This window comes from Pieris napi, chromosome 1, assembly GCF_905475465.1.
Source record: "Pieris napi chromosome 1, ilPieNapi1.2, whole genome shotgun sequence".
In the NCBI taxonomy this organism is placed as follows: Eukaryota; Metazoa; Arthropoda; class Insecta; order Lepidoptera; family Pieridae; genus Pieris; species Pieris napi.
This window is the reverse complement of record NC_062234.1, coordinates 6368142-6388818: the sequence shown is the minus strand read 5'-3', so window position 1 is coordinate 6388818 and position 20677 is coordinate 6368142. Positions and strand designations below refer to the sequence as shown.

The following is a 20677-nucleotide window of genomic DNA, read 5'->3' as shown; positions in this document are numbered from 1 at the left end:
ATACTCCGATAGATAAAAGCCAAAATACTCAACACAAAGTATATTTCTCCACACAAATATCTAGTACATACTGACAAACCAGTTCAAAATTCTTTATAAGTAGCATATTGTATATAGCATCGTTTTGTTTCATAAAAACTGTAAGAGACGAGACAATGAGCATAAATATGACAAAAGAATAAATATTAATTTGTAAAAGATTCCTGAAAGCGAAGAGGGACGAAAGAAAGAACGAAGGACATTTTCTTTAATCTTTATTCCTTGATCTTATCTAAGTAATGTAAAATGGGTTCGTCCGTTACGTATATTTCCTTTAGAGCGCGAAGAACCTGAGATTGTATTAACTCAACCTGCGGGCAGAAATATTTCCAATATAAATAAAGCGAATAATCATTTAAATATATTTTACCATAGATAGATTATTAAAATTATAATGTTATTTTAAACACAAAACAATTATGATTAAATTGTGATATTTCTAAATAAAAATAAAAAGGGTGCGTGTACTTAGGTACGCGCGTAAGAAGTTATACTTCTTTGGCATTATAAAAAATAGTTTTTGATTGCATGCAAATAATTAATTACAATTAAATAATCTAAGACAGGAGTCATTATAGTCAATAAAGTTCAGTTTACATTTGAAAAATTAAATGCCAATGCCGTAGCATCTTCCGTGGGCAACATCATTCTGTTAATTTTGTGTCACGGTGCGCGTGCATCGTAAAATTTCACTCTCATCAAAACTCGCGCCTAAAGAAGAATAACTTCAAAAATTAAGTGTGTGTACTAACGTACACGCGTTGGAAGTTGGCGTAACAAGATAAAAATCTTTTCAAAAATTTTATTCTACGTTTGTAGAATAAACGACACTAACAATAGAAAAAAGGTATTTAATACATTGAAAGTTTTATTATAACGTATTATCTAGTTAAATAAAGTTTATTTAAATATCACAAAAATAATATTTCTACATAATTAAAGAAATGCACATTTTTTATTTTAGCATGCAACTTATACATATTGATATTTACTATTTAATTCACGTCCATTGATTTGAGTTAAGTAGACATGTGAGTTACAAAAGCTCATGATAGCTAAAGTATAATACAAATATTCTTGTAGAAACATTGTCTTAATATCGTACAAATACAGCATCAATAGTTGTATAAAAAAATAAAAATAAAAGTTGACTATAGCTAACTTCAGGGTGTCGGTTTTTTGTGACGGTGTTCGTGCGCATCGAACTTACTCTCATAATTTTTCCCTAACGCGCCAAAAGAAGTATAACTTCGAAGAGGTAGTAAAATTAGAGAGCTAATGATAATATTTTTGTTAAGATTTTGACTAACCTGATGTGGAGGACAATAGCCGTCATCTGTAGATCTAGCTATTGTAATGAAAATAGGGGGTGGTAAGCCTTGTAAAAATGGTTTGAGACACATTTCAATGGTGGCCTTAATTAATTCTTCAGAGCTGATATGATGAGGCAGCCCACCCTGATCTCTTGTACACCCACTAGCGAACACAGCCCACCAGTCCGGACGCTCCCCAAGGCGTTTTGCTTCCTCCTCTATAATTGGAACCAACGCTGAAACCTAAAACATTAATGAAGTTAAGAACCTTGTTTTGCTTTGCAATGAAACTCTTTAAGGATCTAAAGTATAAGATTGTGGCGGCGTCCATGCGTCGGGTTGTCTCTCTCCCTAAAATATGGCGAGGGGGCCGATGGCTGGCCATGCGTCATGCTCGTGAACGGTCGCTGCTTGTGGTGACTGGTCGTACTTGAATTCGTGTATGCGGTGTCGTTGGTTATTTCGACTGTGTTTGCGTGTTGTTCCCACGAGAATGTAAATGCGTGCTCCTATTTCACGATGCCTCCTGCTGATAGAGGACAAATCTTTGTTTTTAATTTATGTTATTATTATTAATTACTTAAAATGTCACATGGGACATGGTGTAATGGTTGCAGCTCCTTAGAAACATTTTGTAAAACAAAAAAAATGGCGATTAAAAAGAGTGGCGGAGAGTTTATTGCCAGTTCTTATCTCCCGTTCTACGCCCTTGATTTGAGAACTGGCAGTAAATGTAAAATTAGAAGCATTAATATGTACCGAGTCATAAGTGTAAATTATGTCATCTATATGATTAAATTATTTTAAAAAAATAAGTGTTAATTTTATGTTTTATTTTATAGAGATGTATCTGTTTTGTTTCCTAAATAAATAAATAAACCAATTTTTATTATACATACTGTGTTATCCTGTTTTGTTAAGCGCATAAAATTAATTATTTTAACTAATGCAATACCGTATTTAGTGTTCTGCAACAGACGTCTTAAATTATGTATTTAGATAATTTACCTTTTCAAAATATAAGCCTTTATTTCCTGTGTAATTCTCCAAATTTCCATTTTCTTCCATACACATAAATAAATCTTCTAATTCTTGTAATTGTATTTCTCGCAAATTGACCGTTTTTTCAATACTTTCTATATCGTCGTTTTCAGGTACATCAAAATGAAATAAATCTTCTAACAAATCATACAGACCTATATTGTTATAAAGAGCCAAGAAAGGATTAGCTGTACTGAAAAAATCCAGATCAATATCTAGTACAAATGGGTTGTGGATATCAAGCTGATTACATAAATTGTGCACATTAGAATCCATACGACTGCTCAGTTCTGCGACAGTTAACATAAACTTTCTTTTGTTCACAAGCTGTGACGAATATAGAGCATCCGATAAATAATAGGGTTCTCTACTATCTACTCGGAGAAAGCCCGTTGCGGGGTGGTCTCCAACATGAATTATTCGTGATCCATCGCTAAATTGGTTCGCCCACGGTGGTCTGATCCATACAACGCGGTTTATATGCCCCGCGGCAGCCGCTGGTACAATCCAATTTTCTATCTGTAATAATTGTAAAACTTTCCTCCCTCCTCTTGCTTCCTCCCCTTTTAACTTACGATCTATAAGCATATCTGGATGAGCATCCAAATGCAATAATGTGGTTCCTTCTAACGGCAACTTTTTTCCACCAATAGCGGAATATACAAATTGTAAGACATCATTATGTTCTTCGACTACATATATAGGAATCTTTTTAAATTGCTTTAAATTTTCCATTGGTATGGGTTATTTATTTAATTTATGATTATTGCCCGTGTAACTTTGTTAGTTATTATTGTATGGCTAATGAACCTGAAATGGTTTAATTAAATTACTTATACATAATAATATAATTTATATTGGTACTTTTACGCGAAACAGTAGGCCTAGGCTATCAAAAGTAAATAGTAACATTAAAGCAAAATTACATATTATCGTTTGTACGAGACCAAGGTAACAAAGTGAGTAAAAAAATTTTTTTTTTGTGATAATCGGGGAAATTTCGGCCCCAAGGTAACGTATAGTCGAAACGTCGTATTTGCTACACGGCTGCTGTTGACTTTGGTGTACCCATGATTTGTAGCCTCGCATTGACAGTGATAGAGCACATTTTAGACCACAATATCAAGCAAACACACGTTGTGTGTCAATATTTACTAACATCGTGTTGTTGTTCTTTAATATACGTAATAAACTAATGTTTGTTTGAAATAAGAAAAAAATCACTATACTTTTATGTCTAGAAATGAATACCACAGAAAGTCTTTTGCGCTTGTACTATTTTTACGTAAATGTAAAAATTCTACCTAAGGCGGTTGGGAATTGTTAGCTGCGGGGGACAGGGGTGTTGTGACGGCTGGAAAGGATCGATACTGCGCGTCACTGACGTCATTACGCTACTACGCCCGTCCAAACATACCCCTCGCGTTTCTACTCAGTGACCTATTGCGCCGTAAAGCCCACATGGGTCAAGGCGGGAAAACAGCGCCAGATTAGTACGGAATTAGCCTTCAGTTTATAAATTATAAGTCGGTCGGAATTTTAAAATATTAGTATTATTTTACATTTATTTTAACCCTTTATAGGTCACCCTCGCTTATTTTTAAAAAAATTATGAAAAGAGTATGCCAGTCTATTAATGTAGTACGACCCTATAATGTATTTTATTAATAAAACATAGTAGAAATATCCACAGTTGAGAAAAACTACTAAATGTGGTGTCCATTATAATAGCCACCGTCTGTTACTGCAGACTATTGCGTAGCCCTCTATGCACAGTAAAGGCTCTTCGGATTTGCCTATTCTGTCTTGATATTTAGTAAGAAATAAACCAGCATCTTATTTTACACATTATTTATTGTTGAGAAATTTAAAAGAACAACTGATAATGAAACAAAACATAATATTTAAAAACAAAAATTTCCACCTTGTAAATGATAGGGTCTAAAACATTCTACACATAAGGCGACATTGCATGTTTTACATTCATACACGCTTCTTTTGACTTATTGTGCTGCAAAACCTACAGCGGCGTGAGTTACAGCGACCAGAATTAACCAGTTCATGACCAGCGTTCAAGGGATTTTCTTCAAAATTGTCTTCTTGGAAGTAGTCTTTTATCAATTACCCTGCAAGTTTACTTCTGTATACTAACTGTGTCATAGGTTTGGTACCACTAGGATGCGCTTTGATCCATGTATCCTTCATTACAATATAAGAGTTAACAATTGCTGCATCCAGAAAATAAAAAAAATTCTCAACCACCACTTCATTTCTTGAAAACTTGCCAGCTCGTGTTTTCACCATAAAGTTTGGGCTCGAATATCAAAATATCCTATATTTCGAATAACAAACAGTAAAATTTCGGTTACAAAATAATAATTGAGTAAGCTAAATCATTCTTCAAATACAGGCTAGAATAATTTTAGGTTACAAAATTTTTCACACAGTTTGCAAATTACCAATTTTTCTAATTAAATTCTCATCACACATCTGTAGTTTATATCCCATGTCAATGCAGATTAAGTATATAACGTATTTTACTTACATTTTTCTTGAAGAAAGCTAATTAAATGAGACTGGCGTAAATAAACTTTCGACGTCACTGCCAAGCCAACTGTCAAACTTCAAAGTCATTAGTGCAAGGTGGACGGTTCTGTGGCCACTTCAGTTTTTAGCCTGTAATGTTGGTTTCTGCGGACCATAGACTGTTAATCCTGATTATAGGCCACCGTGAGATCAGGCATAATTCTGTAAAGCAATCAAAAGCTTAATTGCGAATTAATGTTTTATCATTTGTAAAAATTCAACTAGTACTATCAAACTAAACTACTCATGTCTGATTTTTATAAATAACAAGTTGTACCTAACGCGGTGTCCTGCGTAAGCGACGAATACAACGCGACGCGACGCTGTGAACGCGACCAACGCAATCAAATCAACGGCATACCCTACTTACGGCCTATGTCATAACTCATATCACTAATTACATAATATGCGACAGTCTGCGGCGAGACGCGACGTCACGCGGACTTGTATTGAGGGCGACTAGACGCGACACTACGAACTATGAAATGGTTGATTCTGAAGCGTTGATCGCCGCAGTGCGTGAGCAAAGATTGTTGTGGGACAAAAAACATAAACATAATGGGAATCGTTTATTAGTATAGGTCTACCAGAATCTGATGGCAAAATTTTTTTTTAAAAATTAGCGATTTTCATATGGCAATAAAAGAAAAATTTCATCTGTCAACTGAAATTTCAAGGAATTGTTTTTGGTTTGGCTTCAAATTTCGTTTAAAAAGTGATGAAAATGTCGAAGAAACCTCTTCGATCGCAAGTAAGACATATTGTTTTCAATGTTTATCAAAGAATACTTGATCAACAAGATGCAGAACATACACAATCATCGATATTGAGCCATGTGCAAGCATTGACTGGTTAGTAGGAATGACACATCTTGATAGTTTGGTTTATGGGATTTTTCGTGTGTATTATATTATGTACTTATACTAAACTTTGGTTTATTTCAGGGGTTTCTTATACTACAAATAAACTTGGATAGTTTTGATTTAGAATTGATCAGAAACAAGATAAATGTGTTTTACACTGTTTCTTTCTCTCAAATAGGGATCGATGAATAGCGAAAATCTTGTGAACATGTAATAAAAATTGAAAATCAGTTCATAGAACAAGATCGGTTAATTGAGATGCAGGAGGAAAGGTTTATTATAAATACTGCGCTGAAGACTTTTTTAAGGATGTGCAGTATTTGGAACCATTTTCAAGTTCTTAATTAATTAATAAACTCATGAACGGAGTTAATATAATAACTGGAGTTTTCATCTAAATTTCAAACCCCACATTCGCCACATTTTCAAAAATTATCATTGGATAAATTTTTATATATTTTGATACATGCAAATCACACACACAGAATCAGCCGCTATAAGGAAAAAAAAGTATCAAAACGTTTTACTCCAATTTCCCCAGTATTGCTAGCGTCAATTTCTTTTTTCCCTTTTTGCCATCAGATCCTGGTAGACCTATAACACTCCACAATATTGTTTAAACATTTTAGAATCGTTTCTTAATTTTGGATATAAATGATGGAACTCGCCAAATGTGTTTCTTTGTAAAAATATTATATTTGTTTTTTTTCTATGCTTTTTACGATATTTTTTTAAAAGTCTTCATTTATTGTTTATTTCTAAAACCAACATCTACGAGCTGACAGTGGTAAAACCTAGCATTTACGGAATTCGAATGGTAAAAGCTCGAAAAAATCGTCGTATTTTCAGAAATACTTACATTTACCAACTCATGTCGGTAAATCCTAAAACTTAAATCTTATTGATCAGGAACAATTTGTAAAACAAATTCTTAAAAAGATTTATATGACTGATTGTAATACTAAAGATACTCAAATGGAATGTATAGTCCTTTTCATGAAAGAAGTCCCCCAGACGCGGCGCTGCAATCGCATGACGTAATGTTGCCATTTATGAGTCAAAAAATTACGTATTTTATTTACATTTAGCAGATGTAATTTATCAAATAATATTATTTTCTGCATACTTCGATGAAACAATATTTCTGTTATGTAAAAAGTATATTTTCATTTACTTATATTAGCGGTGTTTTACCTACTTACAGGGAAAAGATGAGAAAATAGGGTAAAGAAAGGCAAAACAATTTTTTATTCAGAGTTTTATTGCATGATTGTTGGGTTACAATTTTTTTCGAAGTACACGCCGCTGTTATAATTTCGTTTGTAATTCTTGTTACAGTTTTCATAGTAACTTTAAGTTTATAATGCTTATGTAATATATGTTTTTATTTCAGTTACCTAGTTTCATCACGTTATGTATTTATTCAATTTTGTCGCAAAAACGAATTTATATCATAAAAGTCCCATCAATACAGCAAAAAATTATTAAATGGCAACTCTAAAAAGTACCTGTTATGGCGGCAACTCTCTTCCGAACATTGTTTAGTGGTATTAAAACACCTTGATTCTTATGTGCCGCTTCACAGAACTCTTTCACCTTTAATATCATTTCTCGAGCCGAACTTTTTACAACTTTTGGCATTGTAATCAATCTTTAAAATGCACTAAGCTAGTTAAAAATTCACTAAAATCTACCACAACAAACGAACTTGATAACATCGACGAATGACAACATTGCCGACCTGTCTAATTTAGTTCCAAAAATCACCGCGGGACATCTTTCATGAAAAGCACTATAATTTGAAATTAGAAAAGGCAGAATGTGTTGACAAACAGTTTCCCTATCCACAGCTTATAGGAAATCTTATATATTTGTCAGTATTAACACGTCCAGATATATCACATAGTGTGAGCTACCTTAGCCAGTTTAATAATTGTTTTAGTTCAGTTCATTGGCATCATGTAAAAATAATTTTAAAATATTTGCAAAAAACTAAATCTTATGGTTTGAAGTTTACTAAAGATACCTGTAATTTAGAAGGTTTTGTAGATGCTGATAGGGCGTCGAATATTGTAGATAGGAAATCCTACACAGGATTTTGTTTTAAATTGTCAGGCTGTGTGTGTGTGATGAATGTAGGAAGCAACAAACGGTAGCTTTGTCAAGTACCGAGGCCGAATACATGGCCATTGAAGCATGTAAAGAGGCAATATATTTAAAAAGTCTTATATCAGATATTATTGGTTGTAACTATCCTGCATAGATTTATATCGTTAGATAGGCCCTTACCGCAGTGAAGGCCGATTTACATTATCGTGTTTAGGAGAGTGCTTTAGGATAGTACTTTAGTTGAAACATGTAAACGCTACTTGCTTTAGTACGGTTCTTCTTGACTTTCAAGTTGAATCAAAATAGAATCGCTTTTTATTTTTGTTTCAAGTGATACCCCTCCAGCACCCGCGCAACCCCCGCGATCTTCCCTCGTTGTGTGTAAACACGTAATTTAGTAAAATCTTTAGGAGAGTGCACAAGTGCCGTGAAACGCGTGCGTGTTTTTTGATTTTTAAAGATGGCTAAACGGTCGGAAGATACAACTATCAAATTTGTGTCTGAATATGTTGTTCACGAATGTTTGTGGAACGTTAAAAACCATTTATACAAAAACAAACAGGCTAGGCATTCGGCATACACTGCCTCAAAAGAAGCTATTTTATTTATTATTCATATTTAGTTTATTTATTTCGAATAAAATCTCGTCTTCTATTTGTTCCATAACTACAGTTAGTATTTTACGTAGAATAGAGCGTATTTGCCGACGTCGTTGCGCGTTCATTGTGGCGCTGTAATGATACTCTACTGGAAGAAATGTAAACGTTTACTCGCAACGCACTAAAGAACTTGCCTTTCAACTTGTACTAAAATACTCTCCTAAATACTAAGATAATGTAAATCGGCCGTAATAGCCTTGTAAAAATTGAATATCTTTCAACATCTAAGATGCCTGCTGATGACGAAAAGTTTAAGTGGTGCCAAACATAACCATTTTATAAAATTATTAGGAATTCAAAATGTTTAAAATTGTCAAAGTTAGTGTTGTTAGTTTTATTATTACTTAGTATTTGATTATTTTGATAAGTGGTGCTGTTAAAATATACTGCTACGTAAAAAATAGCGTACAAGTTAATTTAAATCTAATTTTAGTTTAAGCAATAGAAAGGAGAAAAATCTTGTTCCGCTAATTGTTTTGAGCAGTATATGTTTTTACAATATAAAAATAGTCTACTTCATACTTAATACATATAACATAATATATACATAATTTGTGTATTACATGTAGTCTGTGTACTATGCTAATAATTTGTTTATTCTCAACCTTGAACCTGCAAGTCATTCGTGTTTTATTAGTTTTTACATACGTATCGTCTGGGATCTAAATTACCTTCTCCGAGCTTACGTATGAGATCGGCTGATTGAGCCATCTGCGCCCAGTTCAAGGGCCGTTCTATGTTATTGATTTGCAACGCTAGTGGATTCCTACTCAAGTAAATCCGCATGACCCATCATGGTCCCCTTTACGATATCGAATTTCAAAATTAAAGTTCTGCAGGTAAATCCACCAGCGTGCAACTCGTGGAAGAAAATGCTTCTTACATTCAGTGGCCTTCAAGCCATTGCAATCGGTGATTATCTTAAAACTTATACCAACCAGGTAATGCTGAAAATATTGCTGAGCCTTGACGACCGCCAACGTTTCTAAGTCATAATATGAATAGTATTTGGGCTCCGCGCCCTAGGTGACCCTACTAAAAATATGCTACTACTCGGTTATTACCATCCGTGTGGGCCTGCACGAGCACGGCGCCATATCCTGCACTGCTAGCGTCAGTGTGTGAACTACACAGTGGTAAGGCTCGGGTCAATAATCGCATGTATAGGCTCGCTAGTCAATTGCTTTAAGAGCTCTCGTCCGACTCGATCTTGTTCGGGTCCCCATTCAAATTTGACGTCTTTCTTAGTGAGACGCGATATACATGCGGTCTTTGTCGCGTAACCTTCAATATAACGCCGGAAGTATCCAGCTAAACCTAAAAATATGTAGATATATATTGCTTTGAAAAATAAGTTTATCAACAACACACATTATTCATATTATCGTTGATGATTTAACGCAGAGCTCAAGTGTCGCGTGTTCCTCGCAGGCCACGTAAATTTTATAATTCAAAAATATATAACTTTTGAACCGCGCCTACTTCACAGGGATTTTTTACTACGTACTTCGCTGTCTCCAGTGAGCTGCAGTCCTGCATTTCAGGCGAATGAAGACCCCGCGGCGGCCCAAACCTGAGGTCCCGGGTAAAGCCCGTGTCAGCCGACCTCAAAGAAACAGGGAAACCAGCCCAAGCTTAGCTGTCAGGGCCCTTTGGCAACAGCGAGATTAATTTCCCAAATAAAAAATGTAGCAACAGCACTAAATAGCCTGATATGTGTTCAAAGAACACATCTTTCAGGTCAGCACCCGTAACACACTCTCAAAAGAGCAACAGCACTAAGGCTGCCAGGCCTGCGCCTGATATGTGTTAAAAGAACACATCTTTCGGGACAGCGCCCGTTATAGTCATAAAAGAGCACCAGCACTAAGGCTGTCAGGACTGCGCCTGATATGTGATCGAAGAACACATCTTTCGGGACAGCGCCCGTAATACTCATAAAAGAGCACCAGCACTAAGGCTGTCAGGACTGCGCCTGATATGTGTTAAAAAAACACATCTTTCGGGACAGCGCCCGTTATACTCGTAAAAGAGCACCAGCACTAAGGCTGTCAGAACTGCGCCTGATATGTGTTAAAAAAACACATCTTTCGGGACAGCGCCCGTTATACTCGTAAAAGAGCACCAGCACTAAGGCTGTCAGGACTATGCCTGATATGTGTTCGAAGAACACATCTTTCGGGACAGCGCCCGTTATACTCATAAGAGAGCACCAGCACTAATCCTGTCAAGACAATGCCTGATATGTGTTCAAAGACCACATCTTTCGGGACAGCGCCCGTTATACTCATAAAAGAGCACCAGCAATAAGGCTGCCAGGCCTGCGCCTGATATGTGTTAAAAAACACATCTTTCGGGACAGCGCCCGTTATAGTCATAAAAGAGCAACAGCACTAAGGCTGCCAGGCCTGCGCCTGATATGTGTTCAAAGAACACATCTTTCGGGACAGCGCCCGTTATACTCATAAAAGAGCACCAGCATTAAGGCTGCCAGGCCTGCGCCTGATATGTGTTAAAAAAACACATCTTTCGGGACAGCGCCCGTTATAGTCATAAAAGAGCAACAGCACTAAGGCTGCCAGGCCTGCGCCTGATATGTGTTAAAAAAACACATCTCTCGGGACAGTTCCCGTTATACTCATAAGAGAGCTCCAGCACTAAGGCTGTCAGGACAGTGCCTGATATGTGTTCAAAGAACACATCTTTCGGGACAGCGCCCGTTATACTCATAAAAGAGCACCAGCACTAAGGCTGTGTCAGGGACTGCGCCTGATTTGTGTTCTTACAACACATCTTTCAGGTTTGCACCCATAACACTCTTAAAAGAGCTCCAGCACTAAGGCTGTGTCAGGGACTGCGCCTCATTTGTGTTCTTTCAGGTCAGTATCCATAACACTCTTAAAAGAGCTCCAGCACTAAGGCTGTGTCAGGGACTGCGCCTGATTTGTGTTCTTTCAGGTTTGCACCCATAACACTCTCAAAAGAGCTCCAGCACTAAGGCTGTGTCAGGGACTGCGCCTGATTTGTGTTCTTTCAACACATCTTTCAGGTTTGCACCCATAACACTCTCAAAAGAGCTCCAGCACTAAGGCTGTGTCAGGGACTGCGCCTGATTTGTGGTCTTTCAGGTCAGCATCCATAACACTCTTAAAAGAGCTCCAGCACTAAGGCTGTGTCAGGGTCTGCGCCTGATTTGTGTTCTTGCAGGTCAGCATCCATAACACTCTTAAAAGAGCTCCAGCACTAAGGCTGTGTCAGGGACTGCGCCTGATTTGTGTTCTTTCAGGTCAGCATCCATAACACTCTCAAAAGAGCTCCAGCACTAAGGCTGTGTCAGGGACTGCGCCTGATTTGTGTTCTTTTAACACATCTTTCAGGTTTGCACCCATAACACTCTCAAAAGAGCTCCAGCACTAAGGCTGTGTCAGGGACTGCGCCTGATTTGTGTTCTTTCAGGTCAGCATCCATAACACTCTTAAAAGAGCTCCAGCGCTAAGGCTGTGTCAGGGTCTGCGCCTGATTTGTGTTCTTTCAGGTCAGCATCCATAACACTCTTAAAAGAGCTCCAGCACTAAGGCTGTGTCAGGGACTGCGCCTGATTTGTGTTCTTTCAGGTTAGCATCCATAACACTCTCAAAAGAGCTCCAGCACTAAGGCTGTGTCAGGGACTGCGCCTGATTTGTGTTCTTTCAACACATCTTTCAGGTTTGCACCCATAACACTCTCAAAAGAGCTCCAGCACTAAGGCTGTGTCAGGGACTGCGCCTGATTTGTGTTCTTTCAGGTTTGCACCCATAACACTCTTAAAAGAGCTCCAGCACTAAGGCTGTGTCAGGGACTGCGCCTGATTTGTGTTCTTTCAGGTCAGCATCCATAACACTCTTAAAAGAGCTCCAGCACTAAGGCTGTGTCAGGGACTGCGCCTGATTTGTGTTCTTTCAGGTCAGCATCCATAACACTCTCAAAAGAGCTCCAGCACTAAGGCTGTGTCAGGGACTGCGCCTGATTTGTGTTCTTTCAGGTTTGTACCCATAACACTCTCAAAAGAGCTCCAGCACTAAGGCTGTGTCAGGGACTGCGCCTGATTTGTGGTCTTTCAGGTCAGCATCCATAACACTCTTAAAAGAGCTCCAGCACTAAGGCTGTGTCAGGGACTGCGCCTGATTTGTGTTCTTTCAGGTTTGCACCCATAACACTCTCAAAAGAGCTCCAGCACTAAGGCTGTGTCAGGGACTGCGCCTGATTTGTGGTCTTTCAGGTCAGCATCCATAACACTCTTAAAAGAGCTCCAGCACTAAGGCTGTGTCAGGGTCTGCGCCTGATTTGTGTTCTTTCAGGTCAGCATCCATAACACTCTTAAAAGAGCTCCAGCACTAAGGCTGTGTCAGGGACTGCGCCTGATTTGTGTTCTTTCAGGTCAGCATCCATAACACTCTTAAAAGAGCTCCAGCACTAAGGCTGTGTCAGGGACTGCGCCTGATTTGTGGTCTTTCAGGTCAGCATCCATAACACTCTTAAAAGAGCTCCAGCACTAAGGCTGTGTCAGGGTCTGCGCCTGATTTGTGTTCTTTCAGGTCAGCATCCATAACACTCTTAAAAGAGCTCCAGCACTAAGGCTGTGTCAGGGACTGCGCCTGATTTGTGGTCTTTCAGGTCAGCATCCATAACACTCTTAAAAGAGCTCCAGCACTAAGGCTGTGTCAGGGACTGCGCCTGATTTGTGTTCTTTCAGGTCAGCATCCATAACACTCTTAAAAGAGCTCCAGCACTAAGGCTGTGTCAGGGACTGCGCCTGATTTGTGTTCTTTCAGGTCAGCATCCATAACACTCTCAAAAGAGCTCCAGCACTAAGGCTGTGTCAGGGACTGCGCCTGATTTGTGTTCTTCCAGGTCAGCATCCATAACACTCTCAAAAGAGCTCCAGCACTAAGGCTGTGTCAGGGACTGCGCCTGATTTGTTTTCTTTTAACACATCTTTCAGGTTTGCACCCATAACACTCTCAAAAGAGCTCCAGCACTAAGGCTGTGTCAGGGACTGCGCCTGATTTGTGGTCTTTCAGGTCAGCATCCATAACACTCTTAAAAGAGCTCCAGCACTAAGGCTGTGTCAGGGTCTGCGCCTGATTTGTGTTCTTTCAGGTCAGCATCCATAACACTCTTAAAAGAGCTCCAGCACTAAGGCTGTGTCAGGGACTGCGCCTGATTTGTGTTCTTTTAACACATCTTTCAGGTTTGCACCCATAACACTCTCAAAAGAGCTCCAGCACTAAGGCTGTGTCAGGGACTGCGCCTGATTTGTGTTCTTTCAACACATCTTTCAGGTTTGCACCCATAACACTCTCAAAAGAGTTCCAGCACTAAGGCTGTGTCAGGGACTGCGCCTGATTTGTGTTCTTTCAGGTCAGCATCCATAACACTCTTAAAAGAGCTCCAGCACTAAGGCTGTGTCAGGGACTGCGCCTGATTTGTGTTCTTCCAGGTCAGCATCCATAACACTCTCAAAAGAGCTCCAGCACTAAGGCTGTGTCAGGGACTGCGCCTGATTTGTGTTCTTTCAACACATCTTTCAGGTTTGCACCCATAACACTCTCAAAAGAGTTCCAGCACTAAGGCTGTGTCAGGGACTGCGCCTGATTTGTGTTCTTTCAGGTCAGCATCCATAACACTCTTAAAAGAGCTCCAGCACTAAGGCTGTGTCAGGGACTGCGCCTGATTTGTGTTCTTCCAGGTCAGCATCCATAACACTCTCAAAAGAGCTCCAGCACTAAGGCTGTGTCAGGGACTGCGCCTGATTTGTGTTCTTTTAACACATCTTTCAGGTTTGCACCCGTAACACTCTCAAAAGAGCTCCAGCACTAAGGCTGTATCAGGGACTGCGCCTGATTTGTGTTCTTTTAACACATCTTTCAGGTTTGCACCCATAACACTCTCAAAAGAGCTCCAGCACTAAGGCTGTGTCAGGGACTGCGCCTGATTTGTGTTCTTTCAGGTTTGCACCCATAACACTCTCAAAAGAGCTCCAGCACTAAGGCTGTGTCAGGGACTGCGCCTGATTTGTGTTCTTTCAGGTCAGCATCCATAACACTCTTAAAAGAGCTCCAGCACTAAGGCTGTGTCAGGGACTGCGCCTGATTTGTGTTCTTCCAGGTCAGCATCCATAACACTCTCAAAAGAGCTCCAGCACTAAGGCTGTGTCAGGGACTGCGCCTGATTTGTTTTCTTTTAACACATCTTTCAGGTTTGCACCCATAACACTCTCAAAAGAGCTCCAGCACTAAGGCTGTGTCAGGGACTGCGCCTGATTTGTGGTCTTTCAGGTCAGCATCCATAACACTCTTAAAAGAGCTCCAGCACTAAGGCTGTGTCAGGGTCTGCGCCTGATTTGTGTTCTTTCAGGTCAGCATCCATAACACTCTTAAAAGAGCTCCAGCACTAAGGCTGTGTCAGGGACTGCGCCTGATTTGTGTTCTTTTAACACATCTTTCAGGTTTGCACCCATAACACTCTCAAAAGAGCTCCAGCACTAAGGCTGTGTCAGGGACTGCGCCTGATTTGTGTTCTTTCAACACATCTTTCAGGTTTGCACCCATAACACTCTCAAAAGAGTTCCAGCACTAAGGCTGTGTCAGGGACTGCGCCTGATTTGTGTTCTTTCAGGTCAGCATCCATAACACTCTTAAAAGAGCTCCAGCACTAAGGCTGTGTCAGGGACTGCGCCTGATTTGTGTTCTTCCAGGTCAGCATCCATAACACTCTCAAAAGAGCTCCAGCACTAAGGCTGTGTCAGGGACTGCGCCTGATTTGTGTTCTTTTAACACATCTTTCAGGTTTGCACCCGTAACACTCTCAAAAGAGCTCCAGCACTAAGGCTGTATCAGGGACTGCGCCTGATTTGTGTTCTTTTAACACATCTTTCAGGTTTGCACCCATAACACTCTCAAAAGAGCTCCAGCACTAAGGCTGTGTCAGGGACTGCGCCTGATTTGTGTTCTTTCAGGTTTGCACCCATAACACTCTCAAAAGAGCTCCAGCACTAAGGCTGTGTCAGGGACTGCGCCTGATTTGTGTTCTTTCAACACATCTTTCAGGTTTGCAACCATAACACTCTCAAAAGAGCTCCAGCACTAAGGCTGTGTCAGGGACTGCGCCTGATTTGTGTTCTTTTAACACATCTTTCAGGTTTGCACCCATAACACTCTCAAAAGAGCTCCAGCACTAAGGCTGTGTCAGGGACTGCGCCTGATTTGTGGTCTTTCAGGTCAGCATCCATAACACTCTTAAAAGAGCTCCAGCACTAAGGCTGTGTCAGGGTATGCGCCTGATTTGTGTTCTTTCAGGTTTGCACCCATAACACTCTCAAAAGAGCTCCAGCACTAAGGCTGTGTCAGGGACTGCGCCTGATTTGTGGTCTTTCAGGTCAGCATCCATAACACTTTTAAAAGAGCTCCAGCACTAAGGCTGTGTCAGAGACTGCGCCTGATTTGTGTTCTTTCAGGTTTGCACCCATAACACTCTCAAAAGAGCTCCAGCACTAAGGCTGTGTCAGGGACTGCGCCTGATTTGTGTTCTTTCAACACATCTTTCAGGTTTGCACCCATAACACTCTCAAAAGAGCTCCAGCACTAAGGCTGTGTCAGGGACTGCGCCTGATTTGTGGTCTTTCAGGTCAGCATCCATAACACTCTTAAAAGAGCTCCAGCACTAAGGCTGTGTCAGGGACTGCGCCTGATTTGTGTTCTTTCAGGTTTGCACCCATAACACTCTCAAAAGAGCTCCAGCACTAAGGCTGTGTCAGGGACTGCGCCTGATTTGTGGTCTTTCAGGTCAGCATCCATAACACTCTTAAAAGAGCTCCAGCACTAAGGCTGTGTCAGGGTCTGCGCCTGATTTGTGTTCTTTCAGGTCAGCATCCATAACACTCTTAAAAGAGCTCCAGCACTAAGGCTGTGTCAGGGACCGCGCCTGATTTGTGTTCTTTTAACACATCTTTCAGGTTTGCACCCATAACACTCTCAAAAGAGCTCCAGCACTAAGGCTGTGTCAGGGACTAGGCCTGATTTCTGTTCTTTCAGGTCAGCATCCATAACACTCTTAAAAGAGCTCCAGCACTAAGGCTGTGTCAGGGACTGCGCCTGATTTGTGTTCTTTCAGGTTTGCACCCATAACACTCTCAAAAGAGCTCCAGCACTAAGGCTGTGTCAGGGACTGCGCCTGATTTGTGTTCTTTCAACACATCTTTCAGGTTTGCACCCATATCACTCTCAAAAGAGCTCCAGCACTAAGGCTGTGTCAGGGATTGCGCCTGATTTGTGGTCTTTCAGGTCAGCATCGATAACACTCTTAAAAGAGCTCCAGCACTAAGGCTGTGTCAGGGACTGCGCCTGATTTGTGTTCTTTCAGGTTTGCACCCATAACACTCTCAAAAGAGCTCCAGCACTAAGGCTGTGTCAGGGTCTGCGCCTGATTTGTGTTCTTTCAGGTCAGCATCCATAACACTCTTAAAAGAGCTCCAGCACTAAGGCTGTGTCAGGGACTGCGCCTGATTTGTGTTCTTTCAGGTCAGCATCCATAACACTCTCAAAAGAGCTCCAGCACTAAGGCTGTGTCAGGGACTGCGCCTGATTTGTGTTCTTCCAGGTCAGCATCCATAACACTCTCAAAAGAGCTCCAGCACTAAGGCTGTGTCAGGGACTGCGCCTGATTTGTGTTCTTTTAACACATCTTTCAGGTTTGCACCCATAACACTCTCAAAAGAGCTCCAGCACTAAGGCTGTGTCAGGGACTGCGCCTGATTTGTGGTCTTTCAGGTCAGCATCCATAACACTCTTAAAAGAGCTCCAGCACTAAGGCTGTGTCAGGGTCTGCGCCTGATTTGTGTTCTTTCAGGTCAGCATCCATAACACTCTTAAAAGAGCTCCAGCACTAAGGCTGTGTCAGGGACTGCGCCTGATTTGTGTTCTTCCAGGTCAGCATCCATAACACTCTTAAAAGAGCTCCAGCACTAAGGCTGTGTCAGGGACTGCGCCTGATTTGTGTTCTTTCAGGTTTGCACCCATAACACTCTCAAAAGAGCTCCAGCACTAAGGCTGTGTCAGGGACTGCGCCTGATTTGTGTTCTTTCAACACATCTTTCAGGTTTGCACCCATAACACTCTCAAAAGAGCTCCAGCACTAAGGCTGTGTCAGGGACTGCGCCTGATTTGTGTTCTTTCAGGTCAGCATCCATAATACTCTTAAAAGAGCTCCAGCACTAAGGCTGTGTCAGGGACTGCGCCTGATTTGTGTTCTTTCAGGTTTGCACCCATAACACTCTCAAAAGAGCTCCAGCACTAAGGCTGTGTCAGGGACTGCGCCTGATTTGTGTTCTTTCAGGTCAGCATCCATAATACTCTTAAAAGAGCTCCAGCACTAAGGCTGTGTCAGGGACTGCGCCTGATTTGTGTTCTTTCAGGTTTGCACCCATATCACTCTCAAAAGAGCTCCAGCACTAAGGCTGTGTCAGGGATTGCGCCTGATTTGTGGTCTTTCAGGTCAGCATCGATAACACTCTTAAAAGAGCTCCAGCACTAAGGCTGTGTCAGGGACTGCGCCTGATTTGTGTTCTTTCAGGTTTGCACCCATAACACTCTCAAAAGAGCTCCAGCACTAAGGCTGTGTCAGGGTCTGCGCCTGATTTGTGTTCTTTCAGGTCAGCATCCATAACACTCTTAAAAGAGCTCCAGCACTAAGGCTGTGTCAGGGACTGCGCCTGATTTGTGTTCTTTCAGGTCAGCATCCATAACACTCTCAAAAGAGCTCCAGCACTAAGGCTGTGTCAGGGACTGCGCCTGATTTGTGTTCTTCCAGGTCAGCATCCATAACACTCTCAAAAGAGCTCCAGCACTAAGGCTGTGTCAGGGACTGCGCCTGATTTGTGTTCTTTTAACACATCTTTCAGGTTTGCACCCATAACACTCTCAAAAGAGCTCCAGCACTAAGGCTGTGTCAGGGACTGCGCCTGATTTGTGGTCTTTCAGGTCAGCATCCATAACACTCTTAAAAGAGCTCCAGCACTAAGGCTGTGTCAGGGTCTGCGCCTGATTTGTGTTCTTTCAGGTCAGCATCCATAACACTCTTAAAAGAGCTCCAGCACTAAGGCTGTGTCAGGGACTGCGCCTGATTTGTGTTCTTCCAGGTCAGCATCCATAACACTCTTAAAAGAGCTCCAGCACTAAGGCTGTGTCAGGGACTGCGCCTGATTTGTGTTCTTTCAGGTTTGCACCCATAACACTCTCAAAAGAGCTCCAGCACTAAGGCTGTGTCAGGGACTGCGCCTGATTTGTGTTCTTTCAACACATCTTTCAGGTTTGCACCCATAACACTCTCAAAAGAGCTCCAGCACTAAGGCTGTGTCAGGGACTGCGCCTGATTTGTGTTCTTTCAGGTCAGCATCCATAATACTCTTAAAAGAGCTCCAGCACTAAGGCTGTGTCAGGGACTGCGCCTGATTTGTGTTTTTTCAGGTCAGCATCCATAACACTCTCAAAAGAGCTCCAGCACTAAGGCTGTGTCAGGGACTGCGCCTGATTTGTGTTCTTTTAACACATCTTTCAGGTTTGCACCCATAACACTCTCAAAAGAGCTCCAGCACTAAGGCTGTGTCAGGGACCGCGCCTGATTTCTGTTCTTTCAGGTCAGCATCCATAACACTCTTAAAAGAGCTCCAGCACTAAGGCTGTGTCAGGGGCTGCGCCAGATTTGTGTTCTTTCAGGTCAGCATCCATAACACTCTTAAAAGAGCTCCAGCACTAAGGCTGTGTCAGGGACTGCGCCTGATTTGTGTTCTTTCAGGTTTGCACCCATAACACTCTCAAAAGAGCTCCAGCACTAAGGCTGTGTCAGGGACTGCGCCTGATTTGTGTTCTTTCAACACATCTTTCAGGTTTGCACCCATAACACTCTCAAAAGAGCTCCAGCACTAAGGCTGTGTCAGGGACTGCGCCTGATTTGTGGTCTTTCAGGTCAGCATCCATAACACTCTTAAAAGAGCTCCAGCACTAAGGCTGTGTCAGGGACTGCGCCAGTTGTGTTCTTTCAGGTTTGCACCCATAACACTCTCAAAAGAGCTCCAGCACTAAGGCTGTGTCAGGGACTGCGCCTGATTTGTGGTCTTTCAGGTCAGCATCCATAACACTCTTAAAAGAGCTCCAGCACTAAGGCTGTGTCAGGGACTGCGCCTGATTTGTGTTCTTTCAGGTTTGCACCCATAACACTCTCAAAAGAGCTCCAGCACTAAGGCTGTGTCAGGGACTGCGCCTGATTTGTGTTCTTTCAACACATCTTTCAGGTTTGCACCCATAACACTCTCAAAAGAGCTCCAGCACTAAGGCTGTGTCAGGGACTGCGCCTGATTTGTGGTCTTTCAGGTCAGCATCCATAACACTCTTAAAAGAGCTCCAGCACTAAGGCTGTGTCAGGGACTGCGCCTGATTTGTGTTCTTTTAACACATCTTTCAGGTTTGCACCAATAACACTCTCAAAAGAGTTCCAGCACTAAGGCTGTGTCAGAGACTGCGCCTGATTTGTGGTCTTTCAGGTCAGCATCCATAACACTCTTAAAAGAGCTCCAGCACTAAGGCTGTGTCAGGGACTGCGCCTGATTTGTGTTCTTTCAGGTTTGCACCCATAACACTCTCAAAAGAGCTCCAGCACTAAGGCTGTGTCAGGGACTGCGCCTGATTTGTGTTCTTTCAACACATCTTTCAGGTTTGCACCCATAACACTCTCAAAAGAGCTCCAGCACTAAGGCTGTGTCAGGGACTGCGCCTGATTTGTGGTCTTTCAGGTCAGCCTCCATAACACTCTTAAAAGAGCTCCAGCACTAAGGCTGTGTCAGGGACTGCGCCTGATTTGTGTTCTTTCAGGTTTGCACCCATAACACTCTCAAAAGAGCTCCAGCACTAAGGCTGTGTCAGGGACTGCGCCTGATTTGTGGTCTTTCAGGTCAGCATCCATAACACTCTTAAAAGAGCTCCAGCACTAAGGCTGTGTCAGGGACTGCGCCTGATTTGTGTTCTTTTAACACATC

General features: G+C 41.3%; 1 protein-coding gene across 3 annotated transcripts; it reads right to left on the bottom strand.

The window, feature by feature from the left end:
• Window positions 1-237: 237 nt before the first annotated feature.
• LOC125050809 (UPF0489 protein C5orf22) lies at window positions 238-5061 on the bottom strand. 3 transcript variants are annotated; one of them, XM_047650855.1, is made up of 5 exons: window positions 4939-5061; window positions 4318-4519; window positions 2361-3203; window positions 1350-1595; window positions 238-350 (listed from the first exon to the last, which is right to left on the bottom strand). In XM_047650855.1, exons 3-5 carry the CDS (start codon window positions 3126-3128, stop codon window positions 255-257), a joined length of 1110 nt encoding a protein of 369 aa, XP_047506811.1. In that variant the 5' UTR covers window positions 3129-3203; window positions 4318-4519; window positions 4939-5061; the 3' UTR covers window positions 238-254. The 3 variants fall into 3 exon arrangements, with proteins under 3 accessions (XP_047506811.1, XP_047506796.1, XP_047506802.1); XM_047650840.1 differs by lacking the exon at window positions 4318-4519; XM_047650846.1 differs by lacking the exon at window positions 4939-5061 and having other exon boundaries at window positions 4318-4932.
• Between the last annotated feature and the right edge of the window lie 15616 nt (window positions 5062-20677).